At 37.3% G+C, this 16,843-nt stretch overlaps 1 protein-coding gene across 10 annotated transcripts in view; it reads left to right on the top strand.

Moving 5' to 3' along the window:
* Positions 1–16,843, top strand: part of LMBR1 (limb development membrane protein 1) — a 218,309-nt gene that overhangs the window by 59,376 nt on the left and 142,090 nt on the right. For 7 of the 10 annotated variants that reach the window (XM_030931963.1, XM_030931972.1, XM_030931971.1 and 4 more), the window contains exon 4: positions 1,388–1,527. The exons of the other annotated variants lie outside the window; for them this stretch is intronic. In XM_030931963.1, coding sequence (XP_030787823.1) covers positions 1,388–1,527 — 140 coding nt within the window. The remainder of the gene's footprint in view (positions 1–1,387; positions 1,528–16,843) is intronic. 10 annotated transcript variants of the gene reach the window in all.

The following is a 16,843-nucleotide window of genomic DNA, read 5'->3' as shown; positions in this document are numbered from 1 at the left end:
TGAAATGGCGAGATTTTGGATTTGATCTCAATTTTAGCACGGGAAGGAATGATAGCAATCGGAATAGCTGCCTCCCGTGACTGGAGAAGCTTGCTGGAGACCGCTTGCTGGTTGGTCGCTGCCAGAGTTGGCTGTGGACCCTGAGATAGCAGTTGTCTGAGGACTTTTCCCAGGAAACGCAGTGTCTGTTCAGCAAAACGAATTTACAGAAATTCTGTATCTGATTTCAGTTGTATTTTTGGTATGTATCATATAGTCTCCATTTAAAAATTTATCATTGATTTACTGAACCAAGGAATCCTGGTTATTTTTGGCTTTTAAGTAGGAATACACTTCTGTTGGTTGCCACAAGATGGCACTGGCCTCAAAGTTTCTCTGTTAGATGTGTTTTTGGGTATTTTGTTTTTTTTTTTCCTGCTTTTAAAAAGTATTTTCTTACATTTGTTTTTACTTTCTTCCAATATTAACTGTAATAGAACTTTAATACCCATTCTGTCTCTAATATTGGTGAAGTTCTTTTTTCCTTTGCCAATTTATCCTTGTAAAATCTTTTAAAAAGTTAGGTGTTTGTTGTAAAAAATAAGTGTTTCAGAAATGTATAACTGAGAAGGTGAAAGCCCCTTATAATCTCTCTTTCCAATGGGATTGTTACATATTATGCTGGATTTCTTTTGTACCTCTGTATAAATACACATTTGTTGGGGGTAGAGCATGTTTTACATTTATTGTTCATGCTTTTCTTCATTTTTTTGGTTAACTTACTTTAGATATTGTTCCATATTAGTACCTATTAAAGCTATCTTGTTTTTTTAAATGACAAAGTAGTGCTTTAAATATTAATAGTACAATATTGTTTAATAGTTTTCTGTTGTTTATTACTATAATTTATTTAATCTTTACCCATTAAAGGGATGTCAGGCTTTCTAAGTTTTTTTTCCCTCTAAAATAAACATTTTAAATTAAATTTTTTAATACTGCTTTCACAGTAATTTTTTCACCTCAGTTGTTGCATTGCTGTTAGCATATGTTGTCAAAGTTGTTAATTAAATGCAATTGTGAAATAAATACTTATATTTCAAAGAGGAAGGAACTACAATTTTTTCTTTGTAAAATATGTGAAGTACTGTGTCTTCAGTATATGTTTGTCTTTTAGGTACTACTTGCTAGAGTTATTGACATTTTCATAGAGTAAGGAGTTTTAAAGTTTATCTAGTTTAACTTCTAGGCCCGTATGTGTATCATTTGTCTTCCAACTACATATATTTAATAAAGTTCTTAATATAATTCTTTTTTGATTAAAACATTAAAGAGTTTGCATTCTTTTTGATGACTTTCATGTTCATGGCTTTTTCAGATCCCTTGTGACGATGACTCTCCTTTCTTCCAGGTTGTTTTTGAGCACATTCACTCTCGCAGTGTCAGCTGGGGCTGTTTTGCTTTTACCCTTCTCAATAATCAGCAATGAAATCCTGCTTTCTTTTCCTCACAACTACTATATTCAGTGGCTAAATGGCTCCCTGATTCATGGTTAGTATATATTACTTAATATAATCACAATCAATATTTTATTTTTTTACTGTATCATATTTTTAGATTTTTCTTTTCTTAGTTTTCTTCATAATTTGTGACTTCCTCCAGTAAACGATTTGGGTCTTTAATGTCACAAAACCAGATTTTACTTATCATTTCTGTGTTTAGTTGTGAAAGACTTTTCTCTTAGTCAAGGAGCAGTTTTTATACTTACGATTTTGATAAATTCATTTCAGGATTTAGCGAGAGAATTTTGGTTTATCTGAATATGTCAGAAGAACTCAGCCTCCATTTAAGAACTAGAAAACTGGCCGGGCATAGTTGCTCAGGCCTGTAGTCCCAGCACTTTGGTAGGCCGAGGGTGGGGGGGGGGGGGGTGGATCTCCTGAGGTCAGGAGTTCGAGACCAGCCTGGCCAACATGGAGAAACCCCCGTCTCTACTAAAAATATAAAAAGTAGCCAAGCGTGGTGGCGCACGTCTGTAATCCCAGCTACTTGGGAGGCTGAGGCAGGAGAATCACTTGAACCTGGGAGGGGGAGATTGCAGTGAGCCGGGATTGCACCATTGCCGTCCAGCCTCCGCAAGAAGAGTGGAACTCCATCTCAAAAGACCTAAAAAACAGCAGCTATAGTTTCTATTTTATTTATTTGCTAGTAGTTTCTTTAGTCATTTCAAAATATAGAAGGGGAAAAACACTCTATGTCAGGTACAAATAGGTATCGTGGTGTATTGCTTTGTAGTCTTTGGGCAAGCTGCTGTCCTCTTGCCACGGTTTCCTATTGTCTTAATTGGGATGATAAATAAAACCCAGCTTGCTGGCTTGTTTTTGGAATAGGAATGATGTATGTAAAGTAACTGTCTTTTAGTAGGCACTTAATAGGTGGTAGCTATTATGATAGTTATTTATACTGTGAGGTGTTTTCTTTCTTCTTTCTGAAGACTCTTATTGTTTTTACAAGTCAATTTAGTGTATGTAAACTGAACTCTTGTCTCTCATAGAACATACTGGTGTAATTCTTTTTTGAGACATTCTAATTTATTTTTATTTTTATTTATTTATTTATTTTATTTTATTTTATTTATTTTTTTTGAGACAGAGTCTTGCTCTGTCACCCAGGCTGGAGTGCAGTGGCCAGATCTCAGCTCACTGCAAGCTCCGCCTTCCGGGTTCACGCCATTCTCCTGCCTCAGCCTCCCAAGTAGCTGGGACTACAGGTGCCGCCACCTCGCCTGGCTAGTTTTTTGTATTTTTTTTTAGTAGAGACGGGGTTTCACCATGTTAGCCAGGATGGTCTCAATCTCCTGACCTTGTGATCCGCCCATCTCGGCCTCCCAAAGTGCTGGGGATTACAGGCTTGAGCCACCGTGCCCGGCCTATTTTTATTTTTTAATGTTTTAATTTTAATTTTTGTGAGTATATAGTTGGTGTGTATATTTATGGACTATATGAGATATTTTGATACAGGCATGCAATGCAAAACAATCACATCAGGGTAAACAGGGTGTCCATCACCTCAAGCATTTATCCTTTGTTAAGATTTTGTAATTATGTGTTAGAACTACAGCTCTTAGGAATTTGGATATCTTTCTTGCTCATCATGCCCATACCCCTCTCTCATTTTATTAGTATTGATTTGTGTTACTAGTAACTATATTACTAGTTATTATTTTGTTAATGTTATTAGTTGTTGGTGTTATCAGTGTTAATAATTATTTTAATTTGTTATGTATTTCAATTTCTTCATCTCATTTTAAGGTAAAAGTTTTTTGAAAATTTTTTTTCTTAGTAAGAACCTTATGAGTTAATGGTTAAATGTCCTTCTTTGATAATATTTAATCTAAGTTGCCATTTGACTTAAAAAAATATGTGTCAGAGATAGCTTGTTTTCATTACATTTGTATTATAGGTCAGGGAATTTGGAATTTCTGAGTTAACATAAAGAAGTGTTGGGATCTCAAATCCAAGAAAAAAAATGGAATAACTTGCATGTGTAGTAGGGTTACAGTTAAGTATGCTTTAGTTTTTATAGTTGACATTTTGCATTTGGAAAACATCCTTTTTTTTTTTTTTTTTTTTTTTTTTTTGAGACAGGGTCTCACTCTGTGGCCCAGCCTGGAGTGCAGTGACATGATCATGGCTCTCTGCAGGCTCCACCTCCTGGGCTCAGGTGATCCTCCACCTCAGCCTCCCAGGTAGCTGGGACTGCAGGTGCGTGACACCACGCCAAGCCAATTTTTGGTATTTTTTTTTTGTAGAGTCAGGGTTTTGCCATGTTGCCCAGGCTGGTTTTGAACTCTTGGACTGAAGTGATCCTCCCACCTTGGCCTCCCAAAGTGCTGGGACTAGAGATGTTGCCAAGATGTCACTTTTTATGTGTGACACGTGATTACTGGAGTTGCTGTAGAAGGCTGTGGTGCATTAGACTAATAATGTATATTCTTTTTTCATTGCTATTATGTTCATGGTGCTGTAATCCAGTGGAGGAAAAGAGCAAGTTTAAATTTAAGAGATTACCAGTTTTATATGTATATTTTATTTCCTGTCTCCTGTTGTTTGAGAAAACGTAGAAGACAGTCTTTGTAGGTCGTGCTACCTTAGCAATCCCTTAAGCTTTTGCTGAGACTGTGGCCCTATATATTAAGAACAACAGCAACACCAACCACTCCGTTATTTTTTTCCTGTTCATGAAGTAGTGTGTGCGCATTATACAGAATATGAAAAATACTAAAATGTACAAACAAGGAAAAATCCACATTTTTTTAGCATGTGTGTGTGTGTGTGTATATAATTTTTTTTTTTTTTTGAGATGGAGTCTCGCTCTGTCGCCCAGGCTGGAGTGCAGTGGCATGATCTTGGCTCACTGCAAGCTCCGCCTCCTGGGTTCACGACATTCTTCTGCCTCAGCCTCCTGAGTAGCTGGGACTATAGGTGCCCACCACCATGCCCGGCTAATTTTGTTGTATTTTTAGTAGAGACTGGGTTTCACCATGTTAGCCAGGATGGTCTTGATCTCCTGACCTCGTGATCCACCCACCTCGACCTCCCAAAGTGCTGGGATTACAGGCGTGAGCTACCGTGCCTGGCTGCATGTGTATATTATGTATAGCATATGCAATTTATACCTTTAAAACCTTTAATATTATATTGTGTTTTCTATACCTTTTATGTTCTTCGAAACCAGTTTTAGTGGTGTAACCTGAGCCGTATATATGGCAATATATTAAGCTAGTGGTTTTCAAAGGCTATTTCGTCATTTTAAAAGGTGGAACCATTTATCCCTCCAGTGACTTGCTACCTACATTTTTCAGATTTGCAATAGAAAATGGCTGAGTTGTTCCTCAGGTACCAAACCCACCCTGTCCTGTTTGTGGAACATTTCACTTAACCAGTAAACTGTTATTGAGCATCTAGAGGATTTTTAAATTTTAATTATTATTTGGGTTTCTGACTATTTCTTTACATGGAAATTAGAATGAAAATTATTAGGCTAATGAGTATTATTGCTAAACTGTTTTCTAGAATTACTTGTTTATATTCTCTTGATAGACCATGAGAGTGCCTCTTGTTTTTAGCCATAAACTTAATAACAATGGATATTAGTATCTTTAAAATCTTTTCCATTTTCATGGATAGAAGGTCGTTTCTCATTATTGTAATGTTAATTTAAAAAATTTTTAGTGAGATAGGACGTTTTAATTTTAATTTATAAAATATAGAAAAATAATACATATATCATTTTATTTTCATTTATTTATTTTTATTATAATTTTTTTGAGATGAAGTGTTGCTCTGTCGCGCAGGCTGGAGTGCAGTGGCACAATCTCAGCTCACTGCAACCTCTACCTCCCGGGTTCAAACAATTCTCCTGCCTCAGCTTCCTGAGTAGCGGGGACTACAGTTGTGTGCCACCACGCCCAGATAATTTTTATATTTTTAGTAGAGACAGGGTTTCACCATGTTGGCCAGGCTGGCCTCAAACTCCTGACCTCAAGTGATCCACCCTCTTCGGCCTCCCAAATGCTGGGATTACAGGTGTGAGCCACTGCGCCCGGCCCGTGTATCATTTTATTTGATTCATGTTTTTGCCCTTTTTTGTGGTTGTTGCTTTTTTCATATTGAATTCATGATCTCTTTATGTGTGAACACATCAGCTTTTCATTCAATTTTTATACATGTTTTTCTGATTGTTAGTTTGCTTTTTAATTTCAATTGCTTTTTTCCAGAATTTGAATATTTTTTATAATATTTGGTTTTTCTTTTTCTCTTTGGTGTCTCTGATTGTTTTTGTGTTTATAAGATGGTTTCCCATCCTAAGATATGACAGCTAGTTGTCCCAATACCATTAATTGAATATTCTTTTCTGTACTGATTTTTTATGCTTCATTTTCAGTAAGCTAAATATTATATTAGGGTTTGTTTCTGGGCTCAGGTATGCAGGTTTTGGAGTCAGATAGACCTGAGCTTGAATTTCAAATCTGTCTGAAACCCTTAGCAACCTCGAGCAAATTGTTTACACTTTCAAAGTCTCAGTCTTTTATCTCTAAAATGACAATATCAAGGTCTAGTTTATAGAATTATTATATGTAGTAAGTGGAATATATATATATATATAGTAATGTGTGTGTGTGTATATATATATATATATACACTAAGTACCAAAGTACCTGGTCTATTGCCTGATGGTCCAGAGTAAGCAGGAAATAAATGCTGAGTTTTACTTTCTGTTTTTCCCCTCTGGTTTGTCTGTTCCTATGCCAGTGCCATATTGTTTTAAATACTATAGTTTTGTAATACTTTGCTCCTACTAGGTTTTAAAAAGTTCATACATTTTATGAAGCTTTTCATAAGCAAAGGCATGTATTTTGTGCAGTGTGGGATATGACAATTCTATGGAAATTTGTCTTTTAATTGTTCTGTCTGTGTTAGGGAAATGTATGTGTATATACATGTTCGTGTGTGTTTAAAGAAATACATGTTTGGTGGAGAGATTTGGAAAACAAAAGTCACAGCTAGTGGATTGGGTTCCTCAGCAGTGGCTTTAGCCAGGCTAGCCTTGGTGAGTAGAAGTCCATGGTGCTGGGTCCGTGTATGATCTCCATCCCTACTGTCATGGTGACTTTGTTCATGAGCCCATTGGGCAATGACGGGGGTGGCTGGGGAAAGAGGCTGACTCATATCCACAGAGCCAGCCAACCTATCCACTTAATTATTAAAATCCTCCTCTGCTGAGGTCACCCTTCGGTGAGCGTTCACATGGGACACAAATACTTTCCCATTTTTTTCCCATTCAGAGAGGTCTGTTCATCTACCTCATCCCAGTTTTCTTATTGCCAGTTTTCCAATTGTGTTTCTTTAAGACTCTGACCATGCAGCCAAACCATTGGCCATAGTCCGTTAATTTGTAATAATCACACATTTGGCTATTTCTCTTTCAAAGCAAAGTAAACAGCCGGATGTATGGCCCATAGTTCTGTCCGTCGGAGAATTTCCCTTCACCACTGTCCTTTTAGGGGTGTTCCAGAAAGGGGCAGTAGTGCTGCAACTATCCACTAACATGGGTGCCTGCATATCATGCATAACCATCTGGAAGCCAGGCCCAGGTCTGCCTCCATCAACTGATTTTAGGGAACTCCCCAGGAGACTGTAGGTGCAGGCTGGGAGAGAGAAGGCAGTGCAGCAGGAGTGGGGACCGTCAGCGTTGGGGGCATTTCTTTATGTGACTTGTGCCTTTAGGGCCTACTTAGGCCCGGACACATACCACTTCCATTTGATGATGGAATGCTGCTGTGCACACCCAGCTTTCTGGCTTGGTGGGTCAGAAAACATTCAGTTCATGATGAGCAACTCAGGTCCCATGGTAGCTTGGTGGCCCATATTTAAGCGTTCAATCCCTACTAAGGCCCCATAGTGGGCCAGCAGCTGTTTCTCAAAGGCAGCCGTTATCCACAAGGAGGGCAAGAGCATTGCCCCAACATCCTAAGGGCCAGTTCACCTCGAGAGGAACCTGCCAAAGACTCCATTCAGCATGCGTCTCTGCCTCTTCCCTTTCAGGCACCCTTAGATCTGCTGGGTCATGTGGCCCAGGAGGCAGAGTAGCCTGCACAGAGCCTGGAGCTGCTGCAGAGCCTTCTCTCGTTCTGGGCTCTACTCAAAACCGGCAGCTTTTCAGGCCACTCAGTAAACCAGCTAAAACAACACATGCAAATGAGAAATGTGTTGTCTTCGAAATCCAGAGAGGCCTGCTAGATGCTATGCCTCTTTTTTGGTGCAGGAGGCGCCAGATTCAACAGTTTATCCTTCACCTTAGAAAGGATAGCTCTATGTATTCTATAACACTGGACCCCTAGAAATTTCATTGAGATAGAAGGCCCCTGAATTTTTGTTAGATTTATTTCACACTTTTTGACACACAGATGTCTTACCAATAAGTTTAGAGTGGTTGTTACTTCTCACTCACTAGTTACAATCAGCAAAATATTATCAGCGTATTGGGCCAGTATGATATTAATATCTTATGGAAGGGAAAGGTGATCAAGATTCCTGTGAATTAAATTATAATACAGGGCTAGAGAATTTATATGCCCTTGAGGTAGGGCAGTGAAGGCATGTTGCTGACCTTGTCAACTGAAAGCAAACTGCTTCTGGTGGTCTTTACTAACATAGACAGAGAGAAAAGCATTTGGCAGATCAGTAGCTGCATACCAGATAGGTGACATGTTAATTTGTTCAGGCAATGAAGCCACATCTGGTACAGCAGCTGCAGTTGGACTCACCACCTAGTTAAGCTTAACAATATCCTGTTATTCTGGAAGCTCTGTCTGTCTTCTGCACAGACCAGATACGAGTCAAATGGGGGTGTAGTGGGGATCCCCACCCTTGCATCTTTCAAGTCCTCAATGGTGGCAGTAATCTCTGAAATCCCCCCAAGAATGCAGTATTGGTTTTGGTTTACTGTTTTCCTAGGTAGATGCAGTTCTAGTAGCTTCCACTTTGTCTTTCCCACCATAATAACCCTCACTTCACGAGTCAGGAAATCAGTGTGGGAATTCTGCTAGCCATTCCATTCCATTAATGCCTTCTGGAAGTGAGGAGACAACCACAGGATGGGTTCAGGGACCTGCTCTGAGTTGGACCTCTGCTAAAATTCCATTGATTACCTGACCTGCGTAAGCCCCTACTCTGACTGGAGAGCCACAGTGAAGGTCTCCTGGGAACAGTGTCAGTTCCGAGCCAGTGTCCAGAAGTTCACAAACAGTCTGGTTATTTCCTTTTCCCCAGAGCACAGTTACATCACTTATATTCATTTGTCAATCTGTCATTTACGCTTTTGTGACATTTATGGGATTCTGTGAGTACCCAGAAAATGTTCAGATTCCTTTAATCTCCCATGGAGCATCTGTTCTGTACTTTCATGTTGAAAGTGTTCAATAAATATTTATTGATTGAAGGAATAAAAGTCATTATAATTATGTCATTAGGAATATTTTGGCAAAAGTGAATTTGAGAGGAAATTTAATGGCTTATCTTATAAAATTGTCAGTATGGATGTTTTGATTGTGCCTTTAATGTGTAAATCACATATGGATTAGAGGCTAAATGTGTTAATGTTTTTTTTTTGTATGTGCAAATATATTTAGTTTGGCTTAAATACAGTGTTTGGATTTTGGACATAGGTTTGAGATGTTATGTGTTAACCATATTACCTTGGAATGCTTCTTTACTTTTTTGGGCAAGAATTTTGTAACATAATAAATAAAATAATAACATTAGTAAACTGTGTCATGTAAACAAGATGTATCTCTGCCTGCAGTGAGGAAACAGCTTGAAAAATGTGATATAGAAAAATGACATTGGAGCACTGGGGTTAGGCGAACTGATGGTAATCCTCTGGCCACTGGCTTTTGTCTGGTGGTTGTCATCACTTGTCAGCTTGATGCTGTGAGATGTGTTCTGTAATTCACACAGTGTGGGTCCATGACATGCCGGCAACTGTAGTTTGTTGTAGGATGGGGCAGAGATGACAAATTAAAATGGTAGTGTAAGTTCTTTTTGTTGTTAAAATAGGAAAAAGGGTTAGAAATGGACTGAAAACATAAAGTATCTGCTTCTATACATTTTCTGTATCTTGTGTGCTGTTAAAAAATTAATAGAAAAATATGAAACTCTTCATTTCCATAAGTTGAAAAACAATGATACAGCTGCTTTGTGAGTTTTCCTTTTGGGGTGATAAAAATGTTTTGGAGTTAGGTGAAGTTGGTGGTTGCACACCATTGCAAATGAACAGTTCTGTGCAAATGCCACTTAATTGTTCACTTTAAAATGACTACTTTTAAGTAATGTGAGTTTAATATCAAAATAAGAGCCAAATAACGATCAAAATTTGGAAGATAGGAAAATGATGGAATTAGATTGTACCCTTAAATAATAAAACCAGGAAATAATTCTTCAGTTTTTGAGGGTTTTTTTCCCCAGTGGGGCCCAATTTTGACTAAGCTGTCCACTCACTTATGGCCAGAGATAGAGACAAAACAAACATTTGTGACATGAATGCCCAGTTTGAGATTATCTATTAAAATATAACCACAATGAATCCGACGAGTCGCTGCAAGGACTGTGTGCTTTATTTTGATTTGTCATCAGGAATAGACGATATACTGTTTGGACATCGTGAAGGAACAATGCAAAATCCAACCTTTTAAAATTCATTTTTAAGTTCCACAGACGATCCAAAAAACCAGACTTTTAGAGTATAAGCAATCAAACTTAAGAAAAATTGTGTTTACTTATGCATAGTTGCTAAGTCAAAAGTAAGTCCCTAATAAATTTTAATGTACTATTGTTCGCTAAATGTTGCTAGTCATTTGGGCTCAGTAGTTCAGTCATTTATCATAATGTGTATCAAGATAGTTACTGGATATTGAAGTATTTCTTATAACATTATAAACAGAAAAATCCTGGTGTTTGGGATAGGAAATTAATCATATCTTGCCAGATCCAAACAGTGGAGTGCTTTTTTGACCATTACAGATTATAATGTAGGTATTTGTTGATATACAAAGATATCCAGAAAAAAGCCCATATTTATGATCCAATGCCTATTTTGTAAGAAGGAAATAGAGTACATGTGTAGGTAGCTGCACAGAAAAATATCCGGAAGGGTAAATGCAGAGTTTGTGTAGGATTATATGATATGCATTTTTTTGTTTTTGGTATTTACGTTGCATTTGGTGTTTGCATTTATACAATGGACATATTATTTCTTTTTTAAGAAAAAAGTTATATTAAGATCAAAAGTCCCACAACTCGTTGGTAAATTGTTATTTATTTTTCTTCTAAGTAAATAAGCAGAGGCTATTCTAATTCTGAAGTTCTCTCTCTCTGTCTCTGTCTGTCTGTCTGTCTCTGTGTCTCTCTCTCTGTCTCTTTTCACCCCAAATCAACAGTGACTAATAATTCTGAAGTCCTCACACTACTTGAAAACAGACTGTAGTCTCTTTTCTAAGGCTTATGCTTTGTTGGTAGAATTTTAAAAAATTGTATAAATTACTTTTTGATAATTGGATTAGATCTTCAATTCTACTGAAATATTGGTTGAACTTTTGTCATTTTGGAAATTATTGAGTATGGCTGAACTCTGATTAATTTTTTAATTTAAATTTACGAAGGCTTTTGTCTATGTGAGGAAAAAAGATAAATTATTTCCTCCATAATATTGTATATTGTATTTTGATATATTTTGTAACTCCAGCAGATGGAGCTAGAAGTTAATGCATCCTATGGTGATCTGGAAATTCAGTCTTGTTTTGTTTTATTTTAAACCACGATTAAATAACTTTAAATTCAAATACCTTTTCTGGGGATGGGCATTGGATATCTTTCAAATAGGTTGCCGTTATACTGTTGCTGTATTTTTTTAGGGTTTTACTACTATATGGGAGTATATAATTTTACCTCTTTAAAGCAGAGAGATTTGATTAATATTTATTTTACAAATTAATATGAAATAATGTATAACGGAATATGTGTTGGCCCTAACAGAAATTTTAAAGAATGATTTATCAAAATTATAGAATATTATTAAGGAATGTGTATGTGTGGATGTTGACATGTATTTATAAAATGTTAGAAATTTACTAAGCTTTGCAAAATTGCCAAGAATATAATTACTACTTAGCAATATATCTTAGATATAATATTGTATCTATGTATTAGATGTTCTTCTCATAGTATTTTTACTTTCTTATATATTGCAAATTTTATTAGATTAGCATAAGTTGAGTCTGAAATTTTCACATTTATTTATTCTGGCTAATAAACTTAGTATTTTGCATTTAATTACTTAGGTTGAAAAAAGCTGGTTGATCAGTGCATGTAAAAGGCATCTAATTTCTTGGTAAACTAAATTAACTGGTATTTGGAACCCTTCTTGATTCAGGGTACTGAATTGTTTTCTTCAGTTGTCCAACAGACATTGCTGCTTGTTTGATTTGCTCATAAAGATTTCTTCACCCCATCTCCCATCTTTACTAAAAATGCAAATGTTAGCCTGGTGTGATGGTGCGCGGCTATAATCCCAGATACTCAGGAGGCTGAGGCATGAGAATCACTTGAATCTGGGAGGCGGAGGTTGCAGTGAGCCAAGACTGCACCACTGCACTCCAGCCTGGGTAACAGAGTGAGACTCTGTCTCCAAAAATAGGAAAGAAAATAGGAAGAAAGAAAAAAAAAAAAAGATTTTTTTCGTTTAGCTTTTGATAAACTATCTTTGTTTTAAGTAAGTGTATTGGTTAGTCATAATAGATAATTTTTAGTGATTTGTGAGCATTTGCCTAAGGCAAAGTTTTATTTTTTTAACTTTGACATCCAGAGAAGAATTTGAGTTTTACTGTTTTAAAGGGACATGTATGATTAGAAAGATAAATTCTGGAAGCATGTATGTTTATAGATCAATAACAATAAAAAGAAACTTATGCCCCAGAATTGTATCTTTTTAATCATACATATCCCTTTTATACGATAAAATTCAAATTCTTCTCTAGATGTCAAAAGTTAGAAATAGGTTTTAAACTTTTTTTCTTCTGAATATAAAAGCATAGTGGACCTTTAGCATTCAAGGTTTTATATTCATGGTTGCAACAATTTGAGAGCAATATTTGAGGCTCCCCAGCACGTGGTAATTTGTAATTCTGCTGAAGCTAAAATCTAAACTGTGCACTCAGATAAACTAGTAAATAAAGTGAGCCACGTGGCTAACGAGTGAGCCTAGCTCAGCATCCCCATCTCAGTTTAGTTTTATTATTTTCAGCCCTTTGTATTCATTTTATGGGGGAAATTATATGATACAGGGATCTGGAGAATTTTGAGTTTCACAAAGGTGTTTAAATATATGCTTTGTGAATTTTAGAGGACTTTATACGCTTCCTATAGAAAACTTAGAATATCCAGACAAAAAAATCATGCACAGTTGTGCTACATTGATATTGTTAATTAGTTGGGGTATTTATCTGCAGTTGATTTTCTATGCCTGGTTTTTGTCTTTGCCATTTTAAAATATTTTCAGTGTCACCTATGTATATAGGTTTTGCTGGTTAAATTTTTTTTTCGTGAAATTAATGAGAATAATTCTTTAAGGAAAGGGTTGAGAGCTAACTGTAGTTATAACTCACATCATTTTGTTGTCTTTATATGGTCTAAATTCTGGTGTATGTCAGAACTTTTCTTTTTTTTTGTATTTTTTTTTGTTTGTTTGTTTGAGATGGAGTTTCACTCTTGTTGCCTAGACTGGAGTACAATGGCACGATCTTGGCTCACGTAACCTCTTCTTCCCAGCTTCAAGCGATTCTCCTGCCTCAGCCTCCCGAGTAGCTGGGATTACAGGCATGTGCCACCATGCCTGGCTAATTTTGTACTTTTAGTAGAGACGGGGTTTTTCCATGTTGGTCAGGCTGGTCTCGAGCTCCCAACCTCAGGTGATCTGCCTGCCTTGACCTCCTAAAGTGATGGGATTACAGGTGTGAGCCACCACGCTCGGCCTTGTACCATTTTTATGATGTTGAGACAGGGCAGGGAAGAGGCACTGACATTTGTTTAACATATTGGGTGTTAATTTATCTTCTGTTCTTCATAAGAGCCCTGGGTACTATAGCCTGTTGTATACCTGAGGAAACTGAGTGACAGAGTTGCAATCCCTCTTCAAGGTCACATATTTGTGATAGGTGCAAATCCAGGCTTGTTAGACATAAAGTGCTACGCACTTAGCTGTCTGCCATTGAGAACTGGTGAAGTTTTTCAAATCACAAATTGTGTGAATACCTTGATTTTGTTAGAGTACAGTATAGTACACTAAATAGATACAGCATATTCAATGTTTTACTGAAATTAGATTTTTAGAAACCTTTCTGTAGTTGAAAGATGTCTTGGTGTTTTAAGAAGCCTTGATTGTACATGTGCTCACCCACATGTCAACAACTGAGAAAACAAATGCAGACATGTTTTGTTCCATTTTACAAAACTGATCGCAGGCTCAGTTAAGCATTTTGTTTTGTGTTGATGGATAGATTTAATGGAATATCGTATTCGTTATTTCCCTTAGTAAAATCTTACTAAACTAATATATTCTTTTTTGGCAGATAATACTAAGGAAATTCAAAACATTGTTCCCTTTTCACCCAGAATGTTAAGTATGAGACATCATTCAGTCATATGTAGAAAGAGCAAGAGATCTGGGATCTCATCCCAGGGCTGCCATTTGTAAGTTAGGGAATTTATGAGAAATTTAATGAGTCTCTTTTAAGAAAAAGTTCAGTTTATGGGTGCGTTGGCTAAGGGGATCTTAGGTTCTCTTCTGCTCTGTACCTTATTCTTGGTGCACTAAAATAAGAGCGAGCTTTTATTTATTTTGAACAGATTTTAATTTTAGATTCTTACAATTGTATCTGTTCTGCTTAAGTATTGAAATAAGTATATATTTTAGTTCATTAGAAAGAGGAAAGAGGTTATTTCAGTCTAAAACAATTCTGTCTGGAAAAGATAAAAAACAAAACAAAACCTAGGACTGTTTTTCTTCAAGTGATGGTGTTTTTTCTGAATGTGAATTCAAAGTAGCAGGTATTGAACAGTGTTAAAGGAAATTAACCAAAGTGAGGCTTTGCAATTATTTCATTATTATGTTTAAAATTTTCTAACACAACATCATTTGAGTAGACTTTATTTTCTAAATGTATCAAAGAACATAATAGAAAGAGTGTGGGAAAAGGAGAAAAAGAATAAACTTGATGATGTCTGTGAAGCATCCTGGAGGCCTATTGTAGAAATGTATACTGGAATAGTTAGGTTTTAGGAATTTGGGGCAAGAGAATGAAGAGAACGTGTGTTTCACAATAGGGGGCAATATTCCATCTAGTAAGAGAAAACTAAGACATCGGAGTTGAGGCTTACTCTTTTAGTAGTAAATAGACTTTGTTTTGTTGTTGAGTTGCGTGTTGAGAGAATTAAACAAAGGGCAAGGATATCAATAAGTATTTGGGGAGGCCAACTAGAAATAGAGTAGGCAACTACAGTTTTAAAACATTTTTTCTATGATCAGCAAATCTATTAGGATAGATAGGTAGTAAAGAACAAGCACTCTTTGCTGATGTTTTATGTCCAGAGCCTTTTCTGTATTATTGAGGACTAAGGCTCAAACGTGGAGTACGAAAAATGAGGCCAGGCGTAGTGAGCCTGTAATCCCAACGTTTTGGGAGACCAAGGTGGGAGGATTGCTTGAAGCAAGATCAAGACCAGCCTGGGCAACAAAGTGAGACCCTGTATCTACAAACAATAAAAAGCCAATATTCAAGTGTTGATAGAGAAACACTTTAAAAGCTACATAGTTTGGCGAAGGTGGAGTAAGGGGACTGGATATATCCCCTCCCACCTGAAATGACTAGGTTTTTGAGAAACTATAGGCAAAGAAGGACAATAATCCCTAGAGATGGGAGGCAAACAAAGTGCTGCCCTGAGAGAGTTCCCACACTGCAGCAGAGAGAGGGGAACCCAGGTGGAGCTGAGCAGTGTTCTGGGTTGAGAACTCAGGAGTTTTGAGAGACCAAGAAGGGGCTAGAGTTACCAGGCGGAGTACAAGAAAGGAGATTGCTGCACAGAGAAGCATTTTGTTTTACACTGATGGGTAGAGTTAATGGGATATCATTTTCTCAGTTCGAAGGTTTCCCGTAGTAAAACCTTACTAAACTGGGGTTCTGTTTTTGGCAAATGAAGGCCCTCTGTGTAGAGTCTCACAGGCTGAAATCAAGGTGTTCGCAGGGTTGCCTTCCTCATTGGAGGCCCTGGGGAAGAATTTGCTTTCAGACTGTTGGCTGAATTTGGTTCTTTGTAGTTTTAGGACTGAGGCCTTCATTTCCTTCCTACTTGTCAGCCAGGTGCTAGCCTTTGTTTCTAGAGGCTGCTTGCCTCTTTTCTCTTCTCTTCCATGTGATACCCTCTAACAAAGGTGGGTCAAGTTTTTCTCTGACTTCCCTTCTGCTGCATCTCTCTGACTCCAGCTGGAGAAAGTTCTCTGTGCTCTTGTGTTTTCTTTCTCTCTCTCTCTCTCTCTCTCTCTCTGTGTGTGTTTAAAAATCACATGAAAGGCTCATGTGATTAGATTATGGCCACCTGGATAATCCAGAATGGTCTTGCTATCTTCCTATTTTAAGGTCCATAACCTTAATTATATCTGCCAAGTCCTTTTTGCCATATGTACTGAGGTGAGTCGTATAGTGTTCCCCCAAAATTCGGGTTCACTCAGAGCATCAGAATGTGAACTTATTAGGAAATAACAGTCTTTGTAAACATAATTAGTGAAGATGAAGCCATCTTAGATTAGTGAAGACCCAAATTCAAAGACTGGTATCCCCCTAAAAACATAAAGCAGAGACACAGACACACAGGGAAGAAAGCTGTGTGAAGACAAAGGCCAAGAGTGGAATAAGGGCATCAGCAAGTCCAGGAATGCCAAAGATTGCAGGTAGCCACCCGCAGAGAGTAGGAAGGATTCTTCCTGGAGCCTTTGAAAGGAGCATGGTCCTGCTGACACCTTAATGTCAGGACTTCTAGTCCCTGCAGCTGTAAGAGAGTAGATTTCTGTTGCTTGAAGCCATTTGGTTTGTGGTGCTTTGTTTTATCAGAAAACCAGTATACCATGCAACATTCTCACAGAAGTCTGGGGATTAAGGCATGGGGACCTTGTCCACTCTGCCTACCTTGAGTCTGCAACTGAGATGTCAGAATTAGTAGACAAATACATGAAAACAATTTTTTTGAGACGGAGTCTG

This window comes from Rhinopithecus roxellana, chromosome 6, assembly GCF_007565055.1.
Source record: "Rhinopithecus roxellana isolate Shanxi Qingling chromosome 6, ASM756505v1, whole genome shotgun sequence".
In the NCBI taxonomy this organism is placed as follows: Eukaryota; Metazoa; Chordata; class Mammalia; order Primates; family Cercopithecidae; genus Rhinopithecus; species Rhinopithecus roxellana.
This window is presented reverse-complemented; position numbering and strand designations above follow the sequence as displayed.